The 20,147-nt window shown below is 44.2% G+C and overlaps 1 protein-coding gene across 6 annotated transcripts in view; it reads left to right on the forward strand.

Annotated features, from left to right (window-relative positions):
• The window catches only part of cnot1 (CCR4-NOT transcription complex, subunit 1), a 190,227-nt gene that overhangs the window by 151,414 nt on the left and 18,666 nt on the right, over positions 1-20,147 (forward strand). For all 6 annotated transcript variants that reach the window (XM_078543933.1, XM_078543932.1, XM_078543931.1 and 3 more), the window contains 7 exons: positions 700-996; positions 13,958-14,098; positions 14,182-14,286; positions 15,178-15,297; positions 17,825-18,016; positions 18,301-18,443; positions 19,466-19,574. In XM_078543933.1, coding sequence (XP_078400059.1) covers positions 700-996; positions 13,958-14,098; positions 14,182-14,286; positions 15,178-15,297; positions 17,825-18,016; positions 18,301-18,443; positions 19,466-19,574 — 1,107 coding nt within the window. The remainder of the gene's footprint in view (positions 1-699; positions 997-13,957; positions 14,099-14,181; positions 14,287-15,177; positions 15,298-17,824; positions 18,017-18,300; positions 18,444-19,465; positions 19,575-20,147) is intronic.

The raw sequence follows: 20,147 nt of genomic DNA on the forward strand, positions 1-20,147 counted from the left end.
CTTCAAAGAAGAGCAGGGGCATTATCCCAGGTGTACTGGGCAATAGCTAACCAATCAATATCACAGAAACAGGTCACCTAGCCATTATCACATTCATGTTTGTCGAAGCTTGCTGTGTGCAAATTGGCTGCCACGTTTCCCACAAAAGTGATTACACTTCATTCAAGAAATAAGATTATAATGAAGGAAAGCATTACCACTACCACTGTTACCAGTGCACTGTTTTTCTCCCTCCCACCTCCACTTAGCACACTTCCCAATCTTCCGTGGTCTGCGGTTACCCCTGGCCGCTAGCTTTGACTTCGAGGAGGTGGAACAGACTGTTTGCTCCTATGCTGCTGCCACTGCCCACTTTGCTGATTGTTAGGAAGCATGAGGCTCTACCCAAGGGGGAGCATTGCTTTTAATTTTCACCCTTGCTTCCTGCCACTTCCCACTTAGCTGGCAGAACAGTTTGAATTGGATCCATGCTGCACTACTGTGTTTGGCCCTTAAGTACAAAGGATAAATGCATTTAACCTCTGTAGCTAAAACACAAGATTTGCAAGTTCACCCTGTATTAATCTAAGAGTCACTTGGGTTTAAGGAGCATTTTATCAATTTATTTTAAATGCAGAAACACTTGCTTATACAAAACATTAGGATAAATGTCACTTGTTAAATGGCTCTGTGTTTAATGTATTAATCTTTCTTTTTCAGATTCCTTTGTTCCAAGCCCACCCTCAGTTGAAGTCATACGTGCGGCAGGCAATAGAACGTGCTGTGCAGGAGCTTGTTCATCCTGTTGTTGACCGTTCCATCAAGATTGCCATGACCACATGTGAACAGATAGTTAGGAAAGATTTTGCCCTGGATTCTGAGGAGTCGCGGATGCGAGTTGCAGCCCATCACATGATGCGTAACCTCACTGCAGGAATGGCTATGATTACATGCAGGGAACCATTACTAATGAGCATTGCTACAAACCTAAAGAATAATTTTGCCACTGCATTACGGGTTAGTAATTCTCACTTTGAACTGGGATATATTTCTCAAACGTGCAGTTAGCTCAGTGTTTGCTGATCTTGACTGTGCTCTTGAATGGAGACAGTATCAAGCTCTGTGGAAAGGGATATCTATTCCCAATTATTGCTAATCTTTTTCCAGTGCTTGGCTATAGAGCAGCTTAAGCCAGAAGCAGGTCTTTAGCCCATACCTTCAACCTCATGAGGATGGGGAATAAAATATTCTTCTGGGTTTGGGTCTACATTCTTACTGAGTAAGTTTCATGCTGAAGTGTTGACTAGAATTTTGGCAATGCAATTGGAGTCCTGGTCTGAAGCTAAAATAACTGTTTCTGTTTGGCTACCTCCAGAAAAGACAGGACATCATTGGTGTATATATTGCAAACTGTTATAAACATTACACACCTCAAATTAGTATCTAAAGCCTATTCATGGTTATCACTTGTAGAATGCCAGTTGCAAATGTGATTGGGTGCCCAGAATGATGTGCTGCAGCTAAATGGAAACTAGTTATTATAAAACTGTAAGCATAGTGCACAGTTATAAGAAACGACAATTCAAATATAAAACCTAGGTAGTGGCAGATGGAAGTTGCTGACCTTCAGAACAAAAGGTGGATAGTGTGATCGGAAGGGATGAGTTGGGTATAGGTGCATGTTAAATTTGAAACCAAGATGGATATTTTTAAAAAGACATCACCATTTTAAAAGATCAGATTTGAGGTATGCTGGAGTAGTGTGAAATAAATTGGTAAACAGGTATAGTACCTCAAAACCTGCACCCTTGGGACCGAGACCTTGCCAGATTTCAGGTCGGGCCATGGGCAGATTGGGTCAAGATGGGTCAAGGGTCGCTTGGAGCATGAGCCCAAGCAGCGGGGAAGCTGGTAACTAGTCTGGAACCACATCGCACCAATGCAGGGCCTAACCGAATTGTCCAGGTAAGTTTTTATTTTACACTCATAAAATTGATGCATGGAAGATTATAAAAATGTCTGATTTTCAGACACTATCGGCTTTTGGATAGCCGGACTTGAGGTGCTCTACCTGTATTATGCTGCCTTTATTGCTCTGTATTGCCATATCTGCTTGAATTATGACTTTGACTCCACTCTTACTGCTACTGGCTTTAATGACTTTTTAATTTCCCATTTGTCTTTCTGCACTACTTTTAAACCTGTGATGGTGCCTTCAACCAACATAGGCTACGCTATGGTGCTAAAGGATATCCTTGGCTTTTTCAGTGAGCTCAGCTGATGACGGATGCTCTCATTCAAGCCAAGGGACAGTTTAAGTGTTAGGCTTATATAGAAACAGAAAATGCTGGAGAAACTCAGCAGGCCTGACAGCACCTGCGGAGAGAGAAACAGAGTTAAAGTTTTGAGTCTGTATGACCCTTCTTCAGAGCTAAAGAGAAGTAGAACTGTGATGAAATTTATACTGATTAAGGGGCTGGAGCAGGTGAAGTTGGAAAGAAAACCAATAGGTGGGGGCAAAGGAGAGATTGACAAAGATGTCATGGACGAAAAGACAAAGGGAGTGTTAATGGTAGTGGTAAGGGCTAAAGGAGATGCTGATAGTGGCATAAAGGTAAGAAAGCAGAATGTGTTAACAGCAGAACAAGGGTAAGCATTCTGTGAAAGAACAAGTAACAGATGGCCCTTTTGGGAGTGGGGTGGGGGGAGGGGTGATGATTGGAGGAAAAAGGATGGAGAAAGGGATAGCAAGGGGATAAAACAATGAATAAAAATGAAAATGAGTGGATAAAAAATGAAAATAAATTTTAAAGGGGGTTAAAAAAGGAGTGAAGATAGAGGAGAGAGCTCATGGCCTAAAGTTGTTGAACTCGATGTTAAGTGCGGAAGGCTGTAAAATACCTAATCAGAAGATGAGGTGCTGTTCTCCAGTTTGCGGTGAGCTTCACTGAAACATTGCAGCAGGCCAAAGACGGACATGTGGGCATGAGAGCAGGATGGTTTGTTGAAATGGCAAGCGACAGGAAGGCCCAAGTCATGCTTGTGGACAGACCGAAGGTGTTCCTTAAAGCGGTCACCCAGTCTGTTAGCCTCTACAAAGTAGAGGAGACCACATTGGGAGCAGTGAATGCAGTAAACCAAATTGAAGGAGGTGCAAGTGGCTTCACCTGAAAGGCGTGTTTGAGCCCTTGGACGGTGAGGAGGGAGGAGGTACAGGGGCAGGTGTTGCACCTTCTGCAATTGCATGGGAAGATGCTGTGGGAAGGGGAAGAGGTGTTGAGAGTGATGGAGGAGTGGACCAGTGTGTCCTGGAGGGAACGGAATGCTGACGGGGAGGTGAGGGAAAGATGTGTTTGGTGATGGCATCATGCTGGAGTTGGCGGAAATGACGGAGGCTGATCCTTTGAATGCGGAGGCCAGTGGGTTGAAAAGGGGGGCCCTATCATGGCTCTGGGAGGGATGGGAAGGTGTGAGGGCAGAGGCATGGGAGGTTGGTTGGACACGGTTGAGGGCCCTGTCAACCACAGTGGGTGGAAAACCTTGGTTAAGGAAGACACGTCAGAAGTGCCGTTTTGGAAAGTGGCATCAACAGAACAGAGGCGAAGGAACTGAGAGAATGAGATAGTCTTTACAGGAAGCAGGATGTGAGGAGCTGTAGTCGAGGTGGCTGTGGGAGGTCGGTGGGCTTATAATGAATACTGGTGGACAATCTATCACCAGAAATAGAGACAGAGAAGTCAAAGAAGAGAAGTGTCGGAAATGGACCATGTGAAGGTGATAAGAGGGGTGGAAATTGGAAGCAAAATTGATGAGTTTTTCCAGGTCCAGACAAGAACATGAAGCAGCACCGAAACAGTCATCGATGTACCGGAGAAAGAGTTGTGGGAGGGGGCCTGAGTAGGACTGGAGCAAGGAGTGTTCCACATACCCCACAAAAAGACAGGCATAACTGGGGCCCATGCAGGTACCCATAGCCACACCTTTTATTTGGAGGAAGTGAGACGAGTTTAAGGAGAAATTGTTCAGTGGGAGAACAAGTTCAGCCAGACAGAGTAGAGTGATGGTGGATGGGTATTGTTTGAGCCTCTGTTCAAGGGAGAAGCAAAGAGCTCTCAAACCAATCTTGTTGGGGATGGCGGTGTAGAGGGATTGGACATCCATAGTGAAGAGGAGGTGGTTGGGGCCAGGAAACTGGAGATTGTTGATATGACATGGGGCATCAGAGGAATCATGGATGTAGGTGGCAAGAGACTGAACAAGGAGAAAGAGAATGGGGCCAAGATAGAAAAAAATGGGTTCTGTGGGGCAGAAACAAGCTGATGCGATGGGTCTACCGGGGCAGTCCTGTTTGTGGATTTTGGGGAAGAGGTAAAAGCGGACTGTCCGGGGTTGGGAGACTGAGATTGGAAGCTGTGGAGGGAAAATCTCCAGAAGAGATGAGGTCAGTGATGGTCCTGGAAAAATGGCTTGATGTTCGATGATGGGGTCATGTTTCGGGGCGGGGGGGGTAGGAAAAGTGTCTGAGAGTTAGCACTCAGCCTCTGCGAGGCAGAGGTTAGTACTCCAGACAAGAACAGCACCACCTTTGTCAGCAGGTTTAATAACAAAGTCAGAATTGGACCTAAGAGAACGGAGTACAGCAAGTTCAGAAGGAGACAGGTTAGAATGGGTGAGGAGCAGAGAAATTGAGACGGCCGATGTCACACCAACAGTTCTCAACAAAAAGATCAAGAGCAGGTAAGGCCAGGTGGAGGGAGAATACTGGAGGCGGGTGAAAGGATCCGTAGAACAGGGTCCAAAGAAGTGAGCACAGAGAGGAAGGCGGAGGAAGAAGAGTTCAGCATCACGCCGAGCCTGAAATTCATTGAGGCGAGGATGTATGTGTGTGAAACAGAGTCCTTTGCGTACAGAGCATTTAGCATCAGATAGGGGCAAGTCAGAGGATATGGTGAATACACGGCAAGGGGTGGGGTCAGAGAGACGGGAAGGGATGGAGGTTATGTGGAACTTGTTCCAGTCTTAGCCAGGCACCCTTCCACAACTCTCTTTCGGTACATCAGCGACTGTTTCGGTACTGCTTCATGCTCTTGTCTGGACCTGGAAGAATTTATCAATTTTGCTTCGAATTTCCAACCCTCTATCACCTTCACATGGCCCATCTCCGACACTTCACTTCCCTTCCTTGACTTCTCTCTCTCCGTTTCTGGTGATAGACTGTCCACCAATATTCATTACAAGCCCACTGACTTCCACAGCTACCTCGACTACGGCGCCTCACCCTGCTTCCTGTAAGGACTCCATCCCATTCTGTCAGCTCCTTCATCTCTGTTGCATCTATTCCGATGATGCCACTTTCCAAAATGGTGCTTCTGACATGTCTGTCGTCTTCCTTAACCAAGGTTTCCCATCCACTGTGGCTGACAGGGCCTCAACCGTGTCCAACCCAACTACCGCACCTCTACCCTCACACCTTGCCCTCCCTTCCAGAGCCATGATTGGGTCCCCCTTTTCCTCACTTTTTCACCCTATCAGCCTCTGCATTGAAAGGATCATCCTCCGTTATTTCTGCCAACTCCAGCATGATGCCACCACCAAACACATCTTCCCCTCACCCCCGCCCCCCTGTCAGTATTCCGTAGGGACCATTCCCTCCAGGGCACCCTGGTCCATTCCTCCATCACTCCTAACACCTCATCCCCTTCCCACAGCACCTTTCCATGCAATCGCAGAAGGTGCAACACCTGTCTCTTTACCTCCTCCCTGCCCCAAGGCCCCAAACACTCCTTTCAGGTGAAGCAGTGCTTCACTTAAACCTCCTTCAATTTGGCCTACTGTATTTGTTGCTCCCAATGGTCGCCTCTACATTGGGGAGACCTAACGTAGATTGGGTGACCACTTTGCGGCACACCTTTGGTCTGTCAGCAAGCATGACTCAGACCTTCCAGTCACTTGCCATTTCAACAAACCATCCTGCTCTCATGCCCACATGCCTGTCCTTGGCCTGCTGCAATGTTCCAGTGAAGCCCAACGCAAACTGGAGGAGCAGCACCTCATCTTCAGATTAGGCACTTTACTGCCTTCCGGACTTAACATTGAGTTCAACAACTTCATACCATGAATTCTCTCCTCTGTCTTCATTCCTTTTTTAACCCCCCTTTTTAACGTTTTATCTTTTATCCACTTATTTTCATTTTTATTCATTGTTTTATCTCCTTGTTATCCCTTTTTCCCCTAATCATCACCCCTCCCCCCACCCCACCCCAAATGGGCTATCTGTTACTTGTCCCACGTTGTTCTTTCAGAGTGCTGACCCTTGTTCTGCTATTCACACATTCTGCTTTCTTACTTTTATGCCACTATCAGCATCTCCTTTAGCCCTTACCACTACCATTAACACTCCCTTTGTCTTTTCGTCCATGACATAATTGTCAATCTCTCCTTTGCTGCCACCTATCACTGGCCTTCTTTCCAGCTTCACCTGCTCCACCCCCTGAGTATAAATTTCATCACGTTTCTACTCTTTAGCTCTGAAGAAGGATCGTATAGACTGAAAACTTTCACTCTGTTTCTCTCTCCACAGATGCTGTCAGACCTGCTGAGTTCTTCCAGCATTTTTTGTTTCTCTTTCAGATTTCCAGCATTCTCAATATTTTGCTTTTATATAAATGCTAAACTTGTTCTGTTACTATCCATCCTATACATTCATATCTTTCTTTATGCCAATAAGTTGTTGTATTGCTGCTGTTTTCTAATTGGTAATTTCCAGATTATTTTCAGTATACTGGATACACCCTTCAGCACAAAACCCGCCTAAATAATGTATTGCAGGGAGGGCCATGCTTCTTTACAGTTGTTTGCATTGGAAGTTTGTGTAGTGCCCAACCCAGATCATGACCCAGATTTAAAAGGCAGTCACTATTTTTGGCTAGTACTAGTTTTGTAGCAGTATCTGCCCCGAGTTACAAGATGTAAATTGCTGCAGTCAGATTAAAGCCCTTTGTCTTAAGCAATGCAAATACAACATGTTAGCCGATTGTTTCCAAAGCTTGAGCAAGGAGACAAGTTGTGCCCAGCCAGAGATATGCGATGTGATTTGCTCAGTTATATGTATAATTTGGTTACTTTTCAATTTAGCATTCCAGGAAGTCCCACTGACTTATGTTTCGGAGCAGTTAAGAAACGGGTTGCTGAGTCAGTTGGCACCTTCATTTAACTCTCTCAATTGGACTACAAAAGAAAGGGGTACTGCATTTATAATTAACTTAAAAGCAAAGCAGATTGTGGTTGTTCACTTTGTTTGACGAGTTGTTTACTATTGCTACTATATATTACTGTTAAATATTCATCTTAAGTTCAGTTGCTCATTCAAATCTGAAATGAAGCTGATCTAGTGATGCCCCTGCTTCTAAAAATGAGAGACCTGGTGGAGGCAAAGGATGATCCATTTTTCAAAATTGTTTTCTGTTCAGTGTTCTGGATGTACTGTCGATACTCAACTAGATATGAGACCAGTAAGGTGTTCAGACTCACCTGCAAGAATAATGTGTTACAGAAACCTAAATATCTAGGATAAGGGCAAAAAAGACCTAAAGGTGCAATGGGCGTTAATTACAAGAATGAACTTGTCATCAATGTTGTGATTGCATGTAATTGGAGTTACTTAAGTAACAGCTTAGAAGCCTTTTTGAAACCATAATCATATCCTTTGTTGCCATTTTTCAAACACTAACTGAGATGGGGCTATATTTGTCCACGGTTTCCCTTTAGCAGTAATTGTTGCTGAAACTTTCTAAGGACTGAAATAAAAAGTAAAGACTGAGGTGGAGTAGGTTTTGAGCAAAAATGAGTTGGGATAATTATGATTTCAACACTGAAGATGCCAGGGGAGTGGGGGTGGTTTGCACAGCACTGGGTATTTGGAGTTTGAGAAGCGACAAGGGGAAAGTTTCAACTCCAAGAAATCTCAGAATTGGTATGGTGTAGAAGGAGGCCATTCAGCCCATCATGTCTGCACCGGCTCTCTGAGCATTTTACCTGAGTGCAAACCGCCTGCCTTTTCCCCGTAACCCTGTACATTGGAAGGTTATCCAAATAAAAACAGTGCCCTCCTGAATGCCTCAATTGAACCTGTCTCCACCATACTTCCAGGCAGTGCATTCCAAACCCTAACTATTCGCTGTGTGAAAAGAGGCACTGATTGTTGTAGTACATCAAAGCAGATAATGATGAGCAAGATAGGAGCCTAAAGATAAAATGGCAGAATAATAGAGTTTGGGTAGCTGCCTGGCTGGAGTCTATTCGGGAATAAACAAGGCTGCCATTTCCATCTAGCTACATCTAGCAGTCTTAGCTTTTCAGTCTGCAACAAGGATTGTGACAGCCAACTCCAGACAGTAGTTGCATGTTCTTTGTTGGCCTGGCATATCCCTCACTCTTGCATTACTATCAAGCCAAGGGTTCATTGAAGAGTGTAGGAGAGCATGCCAGGAGCAGTACCAGACATAACTAAAAATGAGGTGTCAACCAGGTGGTGAAGCTATAGCGCAAGGCTACTTGCATGCCAAATAACGGAGGCAGTATGCAATAGACCGAGCTAAGTGAGCCCACAGCCAGCGGATCAGATCAAAGCCACATTCAGTCGTGAATGGTGGTGGACAATTAAACAGCTAACAGGAGGACAAGGCTCCACAAATATCCCCATCCTCGATGGAGGAATCCAGCACATCAGTGCAAAAGCCAAGGCTGAAGGATTTGCAGCTATCTTCAGCCAGAAATGCAGAGTGGATGGTCCATCTCCTCCTGAGGCCCCCGGCATCTCAGATGCCAGCCTCCAACCAATTCGATTCACTCCCCATGATATCATGAAACGGCTGAAGGCATGGGACATTGCAAAGGCTGTGGAGCTCTAACAACATTCAGGCAGTAGTACTGAAGACTTGTACTCCAGAACTAGCTATGCCTCAGTCTACCTGTTCCAGTACAGCTACAACACTGGCATCTACCCAACAATATGGAAAATTGCCCGGGTATTTTGTCCACGATAAACAGGACAAATCCAACCTAGCCAATTACCTCTCAATCATCAGTAAAGTGATGGAAGGGGTCACCGACTGTGCTATCATGTGGCACTTTCCAGGAATAACCTCACTGATGCTAGGTTTGGGTTCTGCAAGGGCCATTCAGCTCCTGGTCTTATTACAGTCTTGGTTCAAACATGGACAAAAGAGCTGAACTCAAGGTGAGATGAAAATGATTGCGCTTGACATCAAGGCAGCACTTTGACCAAATGTGGCACCAAGGAGCCCTGGCAAAATTGAAGCCACTGGGAATCGGGGAAAATCTCTCCACTGGTTGGAGTCATACCTAGCACAAAGGAAGATGGTTGTGATTGTTGGAGGCCAATCATCTCAGTTCCAGGACATCATTGCAGGATTTCCTAGGCCTAATCATCTTCAGTTGCTTCATCAATGACCTTCCTTCCATTACAAGGTCAGAAGTGGGGATGTTCGCTGATGATGTTCAGCACCATTCGTGACTCCTCAGAAACTGAAGCAGTGCATGTCCAAATGCAGCAAGACCTGGACAATATCCAGTCTTGAGCTGAAAAGTGGCAAATAACATTCGTGCCACAGGCTAGTGTGCTAGTACAGCAAGTAATTAGGAAAGCTAATTGATTGCGAGGGGAATTAAATACAAAAGTAGGAAGGTTATGCTTCAATTGTACAGGGCACTAGTGAGACCACATTTGGAGTACTGTGTATAGCATTGGTCACCTTATTTAAGGGAGGATGTAAATGCGTTGGAAGCAGTTCAGGGAAGGTTTACCAGACTAATACCTGGAATGGGTGGATTGTCTTGTGAGGAAGGGTTGGACAGACTAGGCTTGTATCCGCTGGAGTTTAGAAGAGTAAAAGGCGACTTGATTGAAACATATAAGATCCTGAGGGGTCTTGACAAGGTGGATGTGGAGAAGGATGTTTCCTGTTGCGGAAAGATCTACGTGATAAAATTTTTTCACTCAGAGGATTGAGTCTTTGGATCTCTTCCTGTAAATGCGGTGAGAGCAGAGTCTGAATATTTTTAAGGCAGGGGTGGATAGATCCTTGGCGAGCAAAGGGATGTGGTAGGTGGGATGCAGATTTCAGGTCACTATCACATCAGCCATGATCTTATTAAATGGTGAAGCATGCACAAGGGGCTGAAAGGCCTACTCTTGCTCCTTGTTCGTATGTTAACAGAAGTGCCAGGCAATGACCATCTCCAACAAGAGAGAACCTAACCATCTCCAATTGACATTCAGTGGCATTAACATTGCTGAATTCCCTACTATCAACATTTTCTGTTGGGGTGGGGGTGGTGTTACCATTGACCAGAAACTGAACTGGACCAGTCACAAATACTATGGCTACAGGAGCAGGTTAGATCCCATGGAAGAATTTTTTTAAAAAGGAGGTCCAATTACATAGCTCTGGTCAACTAACAGGCCCTTTTTCAGGAGCAGGCAAATTCCTTGTTAATGGAATCACCTTGATTCCTTTTGATGAGTTGAACAACACAATGTATAACTATCTTCGCGGGAAACACTCCAAATGTGAAATTCTGCCTACAGAACAGGCCCTACCTGTGAGTAGGAGTGGGTTCGTGTGGACTAACCAGATCAGGCATTGCTTTGCCATGGTAACCTATCATGAATACCTTTGACGTAGGTCCCGCGAATGCAGCTCAAGAACGTTATCCTTTTTTTTATTTGTTTACGGGATGTGGACATCGCTGGTTAGGCCAGCATTTATTGTCCTTCCCTGATTTCCCTTGAGAAGGTGGTGGTGGGCTGCCTTCTTGAACCGCTGCAGTCCCTGTCATGTAGGTACACCCACAGTGCTTTTAGGAAGGGAGTTCCAGGATTTTTACCCAGCAACAGTGAAGGAATGGTGATATATTTCCAAGTCGGGATGGTAAGTGACTTGGAGGTGAACTTGCAGGTGGTGGTGCTCCCATCTACCTGCTGCCCTTGTCCTTCCAGATAGTATTGGTCGTGGGTTTTGAAGGTGCTGCCTAAGGAGCCTTGGTGAGTTTCTGCAGTGCATCCTGAAGATGGTACACACTGCTGCTGCTGTGCGTCAGTGGTGGAAGGAGTGAACATTTGTGGATGTGGTGCCAATCAAGCGGGCTGCTTTGTCCTGGGTGGTGTAAAGCTTGTTGTATGTTGTTGGAGCTGCATTCATCAAGGTAAGTGAAGAGTATTCCATCGCACTCCTGATTTGTGCCTTGTAGATGGTGGACAGGCTTTGGGGAGTCAGGAGGTGAGTTACTCGTCACAGGATTCCTAGCCACAGTATTTATATGGCTAGTCCAGTTCAGTTCCTGGTTGATGGTAACCCCCCCCCCCAGGATGTTGATAGTGGGGGATTCAGCGATGATAATGCCATTGATGTCAAGGGGCGATAGTTAGATTCTCTGTTGTTGATGGTCATTGCCTGACACTTGCGAATGTTACTTGCTAATTGACAGCCCAAGCCTGGATATTATCCAGGTCTTGCTGCATTTGGACATGGACTGTTTCAGTATCTGAGGAGTCGCGATCGGTGCTGAACATTGTGCAGTCCATCAGCAAACATCCGCACTTCTGATCTTATGATGGAAGGATAGTCATTGATGAAGCAGCTGAAAATGGTTGGGCCAAGGACACTACCCTGAGAAACTCCTGCAGTGATGTCCTGGAACTGAAATGATTGACCTCCAACAACCACAACCATTTTGTTTTGTGCTAGGTATGATTCCAACCAATGGAGAGTTTTCCTCTGTTCCCATTGACTCCAGTTTTCCTAGCACTCCTTGATGCCACACTTCGTCAAATGCTATTTTGATGTCAAGGGCAAGTCACTCTCGCCTCACCTCTGGTGTTCAGTCCTTTTGTCCATGTTTGAACCAAAGCTGTAATGAGGTCAGGAGCTGAGTGATCTTGGCGGAACCCAAACTGAGCATTAGCGGGCAGGTTTTTGCTAAGCAAGTGCTGCTTGACAGCACTGTTGATGACCCCTTATATCACTTTACTGATGATGGATAATAGACTGATGGGGTGATAATTGGCCGGGTTGTATTTGTCCTGCTTTTTGTGTACAGGACATCGTTGGGCAAATTTCCACTTTGCTGGGTAGATGCCAGTCTTGTAGCTGTACTGGTACAGCTTGGCTAGGAGTGTGGCAAGTTCTGGAGCAGATGTCTTCAGTACAATTGACAGAATATTGTCAGGGTCCATAGCCTTTGCAGTATCCAGCGCCTTCAGTTGTTTCTTGATATCATGTGGAGTGAATCGAATTGACTGAATACCAGCATCAGTGATGCATCGGACCTCTGGAGGGGGCCAAGATGGATCATCCAGTCAACGCTTCTGGCTGAAGATTATTGCGAGTGCTTCAGCCTTATCTTTTGTACTGAGTGTACTGTACGTTGTCCTATGTGCCGGGCTGATCCACCATTTAGGATGGGGACATTTGTGGAGCCGCCGCCTCCAGTGAGTTGTTTAATTGTCGACCACCATTCACAAGTGGATGTGGCAGGACTGCAGAGCTTAGATCTGACCCATTGGTTGTGGAATCGCTTAGCTCTGTCTATCACTTGTTGCTTATGCTGTTTGGCATGCAAGGAGCCTGTGTTGTCGCTTCACCAGGTTGACACCTCATTTTTAGGCATGCCTGGTGCTGCTTCTGCACTCTTCATTGAGCCAGGTTGATCCCCTGTCTTGACGGGTAATGATAGAGTGGGGGATATGCCGGACCATGAGGTTACAAATTGTGGTTGAGTGCAGTTCTGCTGCCGATAGCACACAGCACCTCATGGTTGTCCAGTCTTGAATTGCTAGATCTGTTCAAAACCTATCCCATTTAACACGGTGGTAGTGCCACACAACGCTAGCGGATATCCTCAATATGAAGACGGGACTTTTGTCTCCACAATGACTGTGTGCAGTGGTCACTCCTACCGATACTGTCATGGACAGATGCAACTGCAGCAGGCAGGTTGGTGAGGATGAGGTCAAGTATGTTTTTCTCTGTTGGTTCCTTAGCAGCCTAGCAGCTATGTCCTTTAGGACTCGGCCAGCTTGGACTATGGTGGTGCTACCGAACCACTCTTGGTGATGGACAATGAAGTCCCCCACCCAGAGTACATTCTGCCCCTTTGCCACCCTCAGTGCTTCTTTCAAGCGGTGTTCAACATGGAAGAGTACTGAGGCATTAGCTGAGGGAGGGCAGTACATGGTAATCAGCAGGAGGTTTGCTTGCCTATGTTAGACCTGATGCTATGAGACTTCATGGGGGCTGGAGTCAATATTGAGGACTCCCAGGGCAACTCTCTCCTGACTGTATACCGTCGTGCCACCACCTCAGCTGCATCTGTCCTGCTGTTGGCACAGGGCATACCCAGAGATGGTGATGGTAGTGTCTGAGACATGATCTGTAAGGTATGATCCCATGCCTATGACTATGCCAGGCTGTTGCTTGACCAGCCTGCGAGACAGCTCTCCCAATTATGTCACAAGCCCCCAGCTGTTAGTAAGGAGGACTCTGCAGGGCTGACAGGGCTGGTTTGCCATAGTTGTTTCTGGTGTCCAGGTTGATGCCAGGTGGTTCGTCCTGTTTCATTCCTTATTTTTACTGACTTTGCAATGGTTTGATACAACTGAGTGGCTTGATAAAAACTGAGTTAGCATGGCTTGGAGCTTCAGGATTGGGCTAATGGAGCTCCCACTCTTGAGCAGCCTAAACAGCAGGTTAAAGTGATGCTGGAGAGAAGCATTGGCTGAGCCCAAAAACAGTTTCCTTAAAATAAGGCTCTTTGCAAATACTTTGGTGACAGGGTATATATGACCAATTTAAGATTGTTGCAAATGAACTGTTCAATAATTGCATTGCATGCTTACTTCTCTGTTGCTGCAATTTTCTATCAAGCCCTGAAATTTGTTATTAATTTGGTCCCTTAGGCTGCATCCCCACAACAGAGGGAAATGATGGAGCAGGCAGCTGCACAGATCGCACAAGACAACTGTGAGCTCGCATGTTGTTTTATTCAGAAAACAGCTGTTGAAAAGGCAGGCCCTGAAATGGACAAACGGCTTGCAACAGTAAGTTTCTCGTCCTTTATATGTTCCTGCCCTGGTTTTGTCATTGCTGCATCCAATTAATTTTTTTTGTTTGCCATTTGTAGGAATTTGAACTTAGAAAGCATGCCAGACAGGAGGGTCGCCGTTACTGTGATCCTGTTGTGCTCACTTACCAGGCTGAGCGTATGCCTGAGCAAATCAGATTGAAGGTAGGAGGGTTTGGTTTTTAAATTTTATATCTAGGTACCCTTTGTATAAATTGCTTTGGAAGTGTTTAATAGGCAGTTGTAAAGAGCCCATTTATCAGTGTCCTTAGATTGCACTTTGCTCGTTTGCTTTCTTTTAAAGTAAAATTTAAAAACTTAAATTGATACTACAATAAGTTGCCTCAAAATGCCCCTGCAATATTTTTGGCCCTCAGATTTAAAGGAGTTTGAAGCAATTACCAATGAGGACCAAACAAAACTGGTCTGCTACCCCTGCTGCATTGCCAAGTGACATCCTGGAGGCATTGTGCAGGTTACCTCTACAAAAAGCCTGGGCAGATAGATTTGCCCAACATACAAAAACAAGGCCCACTACCTTGTAGATCTCTCAGTGAAACCTTCCTTGCCCTACCTTACCAGTCCTAGAATGGGTGCCAGTTTCCTGGACAGTACTGCCCAGTTGTGCATATCAACTCTGTAACACTGGCGCACCATCATATAGGGCTCAGATATATGAGCTAGGGAAAATGCATTAGCAGAAAAACTTATGTACTTGGTGTATCAATCAAGGAAGGTTTCAGCAAAAGTGATCTATCTTCTTGAGTATTGCATGTGGAAATTGAAACTAATGCCTTAGCCTTATCTTGGCCCTGATCCCAATGTAATCACTTAAAGCTACCCTGCTTACTCACCATAATGTCCAGGTTACAATGCTGGGTACTGCGTAAATTGTTAATTTACTGTATTTCACACCATCCCCTGCTCATTTACAATACACTCCTACATATTGTCTCCAATTGCCTATTGCATGCTAGTTAAAATGGGGACCAGTTGGTGCCAAGGGTGTGTGAATGGGATGTTTTCCATAGGGTATTAATTTTCTATATTTCTTAGGTGGGAGGTGTAGATCCCAAACAGCTAGCTGTGTACGAAGAGTTTGCACGCAACATCCCAGGATTTCTGCCCAGCAATGACATCTCGCAGCCCACAGGTTTCTTGGCCAAGCCCATGCAGGTAACATGGAGAAATAAAAATTTTACTTCTCCCTCATTCTACCTTTTATGAAAACTCATTGGTTAATAATTGCTACTGTAATGCCTAGTCAAAGTGGCACTGGGAATTCATTATTTTACACCGTTGTCAAGTGTGCAAAAGTATTCATAATGTGAATTATAGTCCATCCTAACAACTGGCTGGGAAAGGAACTGGAGATAGAATGCAACTTATAAAATAATTGATGTGATTTAGATTGAATGATTAAAGTGAACAAAGCTTGCAAATTGGGTAGAGACGACCTTTCACCTTGAGATTATTTTGCATCCCCTGTGCTTGCTGACCTGCTTTGCAACGCCTTGACTTTAAAATTCTCACCCGTGTTTTCATATCCCTCCATGGCCTTACTCCTTCCTATCTCTGTCATCTCCAGCTCCCTAACCCCCTGAGGTATCTGCACTCCTCTAATCCTGGCTTTTTTTCATCCCCAATTTTAATTGCCCTCTGTCATTGGTATCCGTACCTTCAATTGCCTAGGCCCCAAGCTCTGAAATCTCCTCCCTATACCTCTGCATATGTCTAGCTCACTTTCCTCATTTAAGACGCTTCTTAAAACCTACCTCTTTGACCAAGCTTTTGGTCATCTGACCTACTATCTCCTTATGTAGCTCACTGTCATATTTTGTTTTATAATGTTCCTGTGGGGCGGGGTGCCTTGGGGCATTTCATTATGTTAAATGGTGTGATACAAATGTAAGTAAATCTCTTTTGGGAGGATGGGCACTAAGGCCTTCATATTTTTACTTAACATTTTTAATGGATTTTAGACTGTGTATCCATATGAGGAATAAGAATGATAAATGTATGTGTTACTTCAAGATCCCAAATTCATTCTCTTCAAACCTAGTCCACTGACCTTGGGGGTTGCAGCAATTAACTGGTCTTTGTCCCTTTGTGGTTTAGGAATATAAAGTCAGCCATGGCTCCTAGTCCTGATCTAGTGACTCATGTCAAAAATGTGAGGTTGCCTGGTTTTGACAAGGAGTCATCAGCCTGAAAAGTTAACCCCGCCTACCCCTCAGATTGTTCAGTATCTATTATATTTTGCTTTTTGTTTGTAATTCACTTCCACTTCTCTTCCAAGAACACCCAACTTGAAGTTCCACTTTGTTGTAAGACATGGTTTTCATTTGCCTCTCTTATCCTTTAAACCTTGATTACTACCTGTTTCCCTTATGGTGGGTCATGTGTTTGCTAAAACCTTTACAACCGCACTTCTTTCCTCAGCAACTGTTTCCACCTCCAACTCACTCTATCTGGATTCCAGCTTAAATTCCACCCAACCCATTTCAGATGCACCCATGATCTTCATGAAATTCAGCATTACTCCAACCACTGCTCTTGATCATAGATTTCACTGTGAAATTCAGCATTACTTCTAACCACTGCTTTTGCTGATACATGAAATCCACCCCCACCACTGTTTACAGTTTGAATGAAAGATCTTAAGAATTAAAACCTTATCTCTACCTTCCTGTTCACAACCTGACCTGAATGTTTGCATCATTTACTCTTTTTATTTGTTTGTTTAGATACTGACCGAGGGCAGGGATGGCTTGGCTCTGTCGCCATGTTCAAACAGCCTTCCAATGCTCCAGATAAATAAAGAATTAAGGTGCAAATTGTTAATGGGCAGGTGACCTTTGGGGGTTACAGCAGTCATTCGATCAGGTCAGTGATTACTTTGTAATCACCAACTGGATTCTTTTTCTTCATTCTTTTATGGGGTGTGGACATCACTGGCAAGGCCAGCATGTGTTGCCCATCCCTAATTTCTCTAGAACTTAGTGGTTTCTTTGGCAATTTCAGAGGACAGTTAAGAGTCAACCACATTGCTGTGGATCTGGAGTCACATGTAGGCCAGACCAGGTAAAGATGGCAGATTTCCTTCCCTAAAGGACATTAGTGAACCAGATGGGTTTTTACAACAATCAAAGATAGTTTCATGGTCACCATCACTGAGACTCGCTTTATGTTCCAGATTTATTAATTGAATTCAGATTCCACCAGCTGCATGGTGGGATTTGAACCCATGTACCCAGAGCATCACTAGTCCAGCAACATTACCACTATACCACCATCTCCCCTAAAATGCTGTTGGCTCTCAGTCCTAAGCAGAAAACTCTGCCCCTATAAAGTTAGCTGTCATTTTACAGACTGCATATTCTGCCACTGTTTGAAGTAAAACACCATCCAGCAACTTGAGTCAGTTCCATTATTGAGCTGGTACACTCTGGAACAAGAAGCACAGAGAATTTATAACTGCATGGCTAAGTATCAATGTGATTGTGCTGAGTTCTGTGTCTATGGAGTTTCTTCAACTTTAGTTTTGTATTTGGTGATCACAATTTAAATTTAACCTAACGTATTTGTTTAATACAGAATCCTACATTCATGCCTGCGGTTCTTGATTTTTTAATGTACACATTTGCAAGAAGTGCAATAGTGTTTTACACTAGGCTCATGCTGGATCTTTCCTTGTTCATAGCAAGCTTGGGCAACTGATGATATCGCACAGATTTATGACAAGTGTATCACGGAACTGGAGCAGCATCTACATGCGATTCCACCAACTCTGGCCATGAACCCTCAGGCTCAGGCACTCCGTAACTTACTGGAGGCTGTCGTAATGGCCAGGAACTCACGCGATGCTATTGCTGCTCTAGGCCTCTTGCAGAAGGTGAGTGCAGTCTGTCTAACCCCTGCACCATTCACTTCGGAACCTGAATTGACAACTGGGTAGCTATGATAGCTTACCATTATGGAAGTGATTATTTTAAGAAACTAGCCATCTTTTCAAATATTCTTTACCTTTGTGATGGCTTTTTATTTGGATGTTTCAAGCTTTTGGTCCAATGACTATTCAGAAACTGAAACTATAGTTTTGCTAGTAACTTAATGATTTTTTTAAATTTTTGCAATAATTTGAGAGATAATAAAATCAAACTCTGCTTTAATTTGAAGGCTGTTGAAGGACTGCTGGATGCCACAAGTGGTGCAGACCCAGACCTCTTGCTTCGCTATCGCGAATGCCATTTGTTGGTTCTGAAAGCCTTGCAGGATGGTCGTGCCTATGGATCTCAGTGGTGTAACAATAAAATAACTAGGTATGCAAGGGAAGACAATGTGATATTTTGCTGTGTTTTTACTTTGAAACTTGTTCCATGGGAGATTGCATAATAAAGCACAAATGCTACTGCTGCAGGTCACACTGAGCCAAAATCACTCAAAGTATCTAATTCATGTAGAAATAATAAAGCTGCATTTGGACACACACAGTCTCTGGTCATCTGGAAGTAGACTGTGCACCTACCCACTCTCGGTTCATGAGAGGCTTTGAGCAGCAAGCATCAGTTAACAGTAAATATAATGTTAAACGTGCAGTGGAATGAAACTGTCACGCAACATGAACTCAGCTGTTGCATTCAGAAACTTTTTTTTAATATAAACTCAAACATCATGTGTCACTGCTGCAAGGGACTTGGGATTTAATGCACAACTATGGTCTACTGGTAGGTGCCCAATTTTTTTGGTTTAAAAAATAATTAAAATGGGCAGCTACTTTGGAGTATTTGTGAGTGAAGCTTCTGATTGGACTTATGCCACATTATATAACTCTTTTCTGTAATGCCAAGATCACTTAAATAATTCTGGTGGTGTAACAAAATTGCTAAACAGTTTGAAAATCTCCTCAGTAGTTATGGACTCTCTTCATAATGAACTGTCCCAAGACACTCATAGAAGCTTGATCAAATGAAGTTTGACACACAAAGTGCAAAGAGATATTAGGACAGTTGAGCAAAAGCTTGGTCAAGAAGTTATAAGGAGCATCTTAATGGAGCAGAGAAGTTTAGCGAAGGAATTCCAGAGCTTTACGGCCAAGGCCACTGAAGGCATGGCCACCAATGATGGAGTGATGAAAATTGGGGGTTGCACAAGAGGCCAGAATTGGAGGAGTGCAGAGACCTTGTAGAGCTGGAGAAGGTTACAGATAATGGGGGGAATCCTCACTTACCAGCATCATTGTGCATGTTTGTGTACGATGCAAATAAAGATTTTTACATATGACAGTTCTGATTGAGTAATATGAACTTGCCAACTTGTAACTGATGTTTATTTGTTCACATAGGTGCCTGATTGAGTGTCGTGACGAGTACAAATATAATGTGGAGGCTGTGGAACTGCTCATTCGACACCATCTGGTCAACATGCAGCAGTATGACATCCATTTAGCCCAGGTAAGGACCTGCTGTCCAGCACTGAATGATCAGGGGATTTAACACTTGGTAATGATAGCTTGTAACTAAGATGGTCCTGCAAGCCCTCTCTTTTGACCTCTGTTTTTGTGCAAAACAAGAATGAGAGCATAATGAAATGGGTTATCATCTCCACACTTTGCAACACCTGACTTTATTGGAGGACAGCATGCTATGTATGCCTGTAGAGGAAATGGGACAGGAGATTATGCAATACTTTGTACAGTTTGTGTGCCTGGTTTCAAGATATTCTAAGTGAAATAAAACTGCTTTCTTTGCTTGGCAACTGCTTATTCCAGCAGCATTGCCAGCCCTCATGATTAACTAGTGCGATTTTTTAAAATCATGTTTTATGGTGAAAATGTAAACCATTGTTATAATTTCTCTTGATATACTCGCCTTTTATAATAGATGATGTTGACTGTACTGACTGTACGTCTGAGCTTTAACACATTCCTGGCTCGAACATGCAGATGATTTAGCTCTCTAACATGATATGGAGAGGGTTTGATGCACTTCGCAAGCTGCAATGCTGTAGCAATGTAATTAATCCTA

Source organism: Cetorhinus maximus, chromosome 6 (assembly GCF_964194155.1).
Source record: "Cetorhinus maximus chromosome 6, sCetMax3.hap1.1, whole genome shotgun sequence".
Lineage (NCBI taxonomy): Eukaryota > Metazoa > Chordata > Chondrichthyes > Lamniformes > Cetorhinidae > Cetorhinus > Cetorhinus maximus.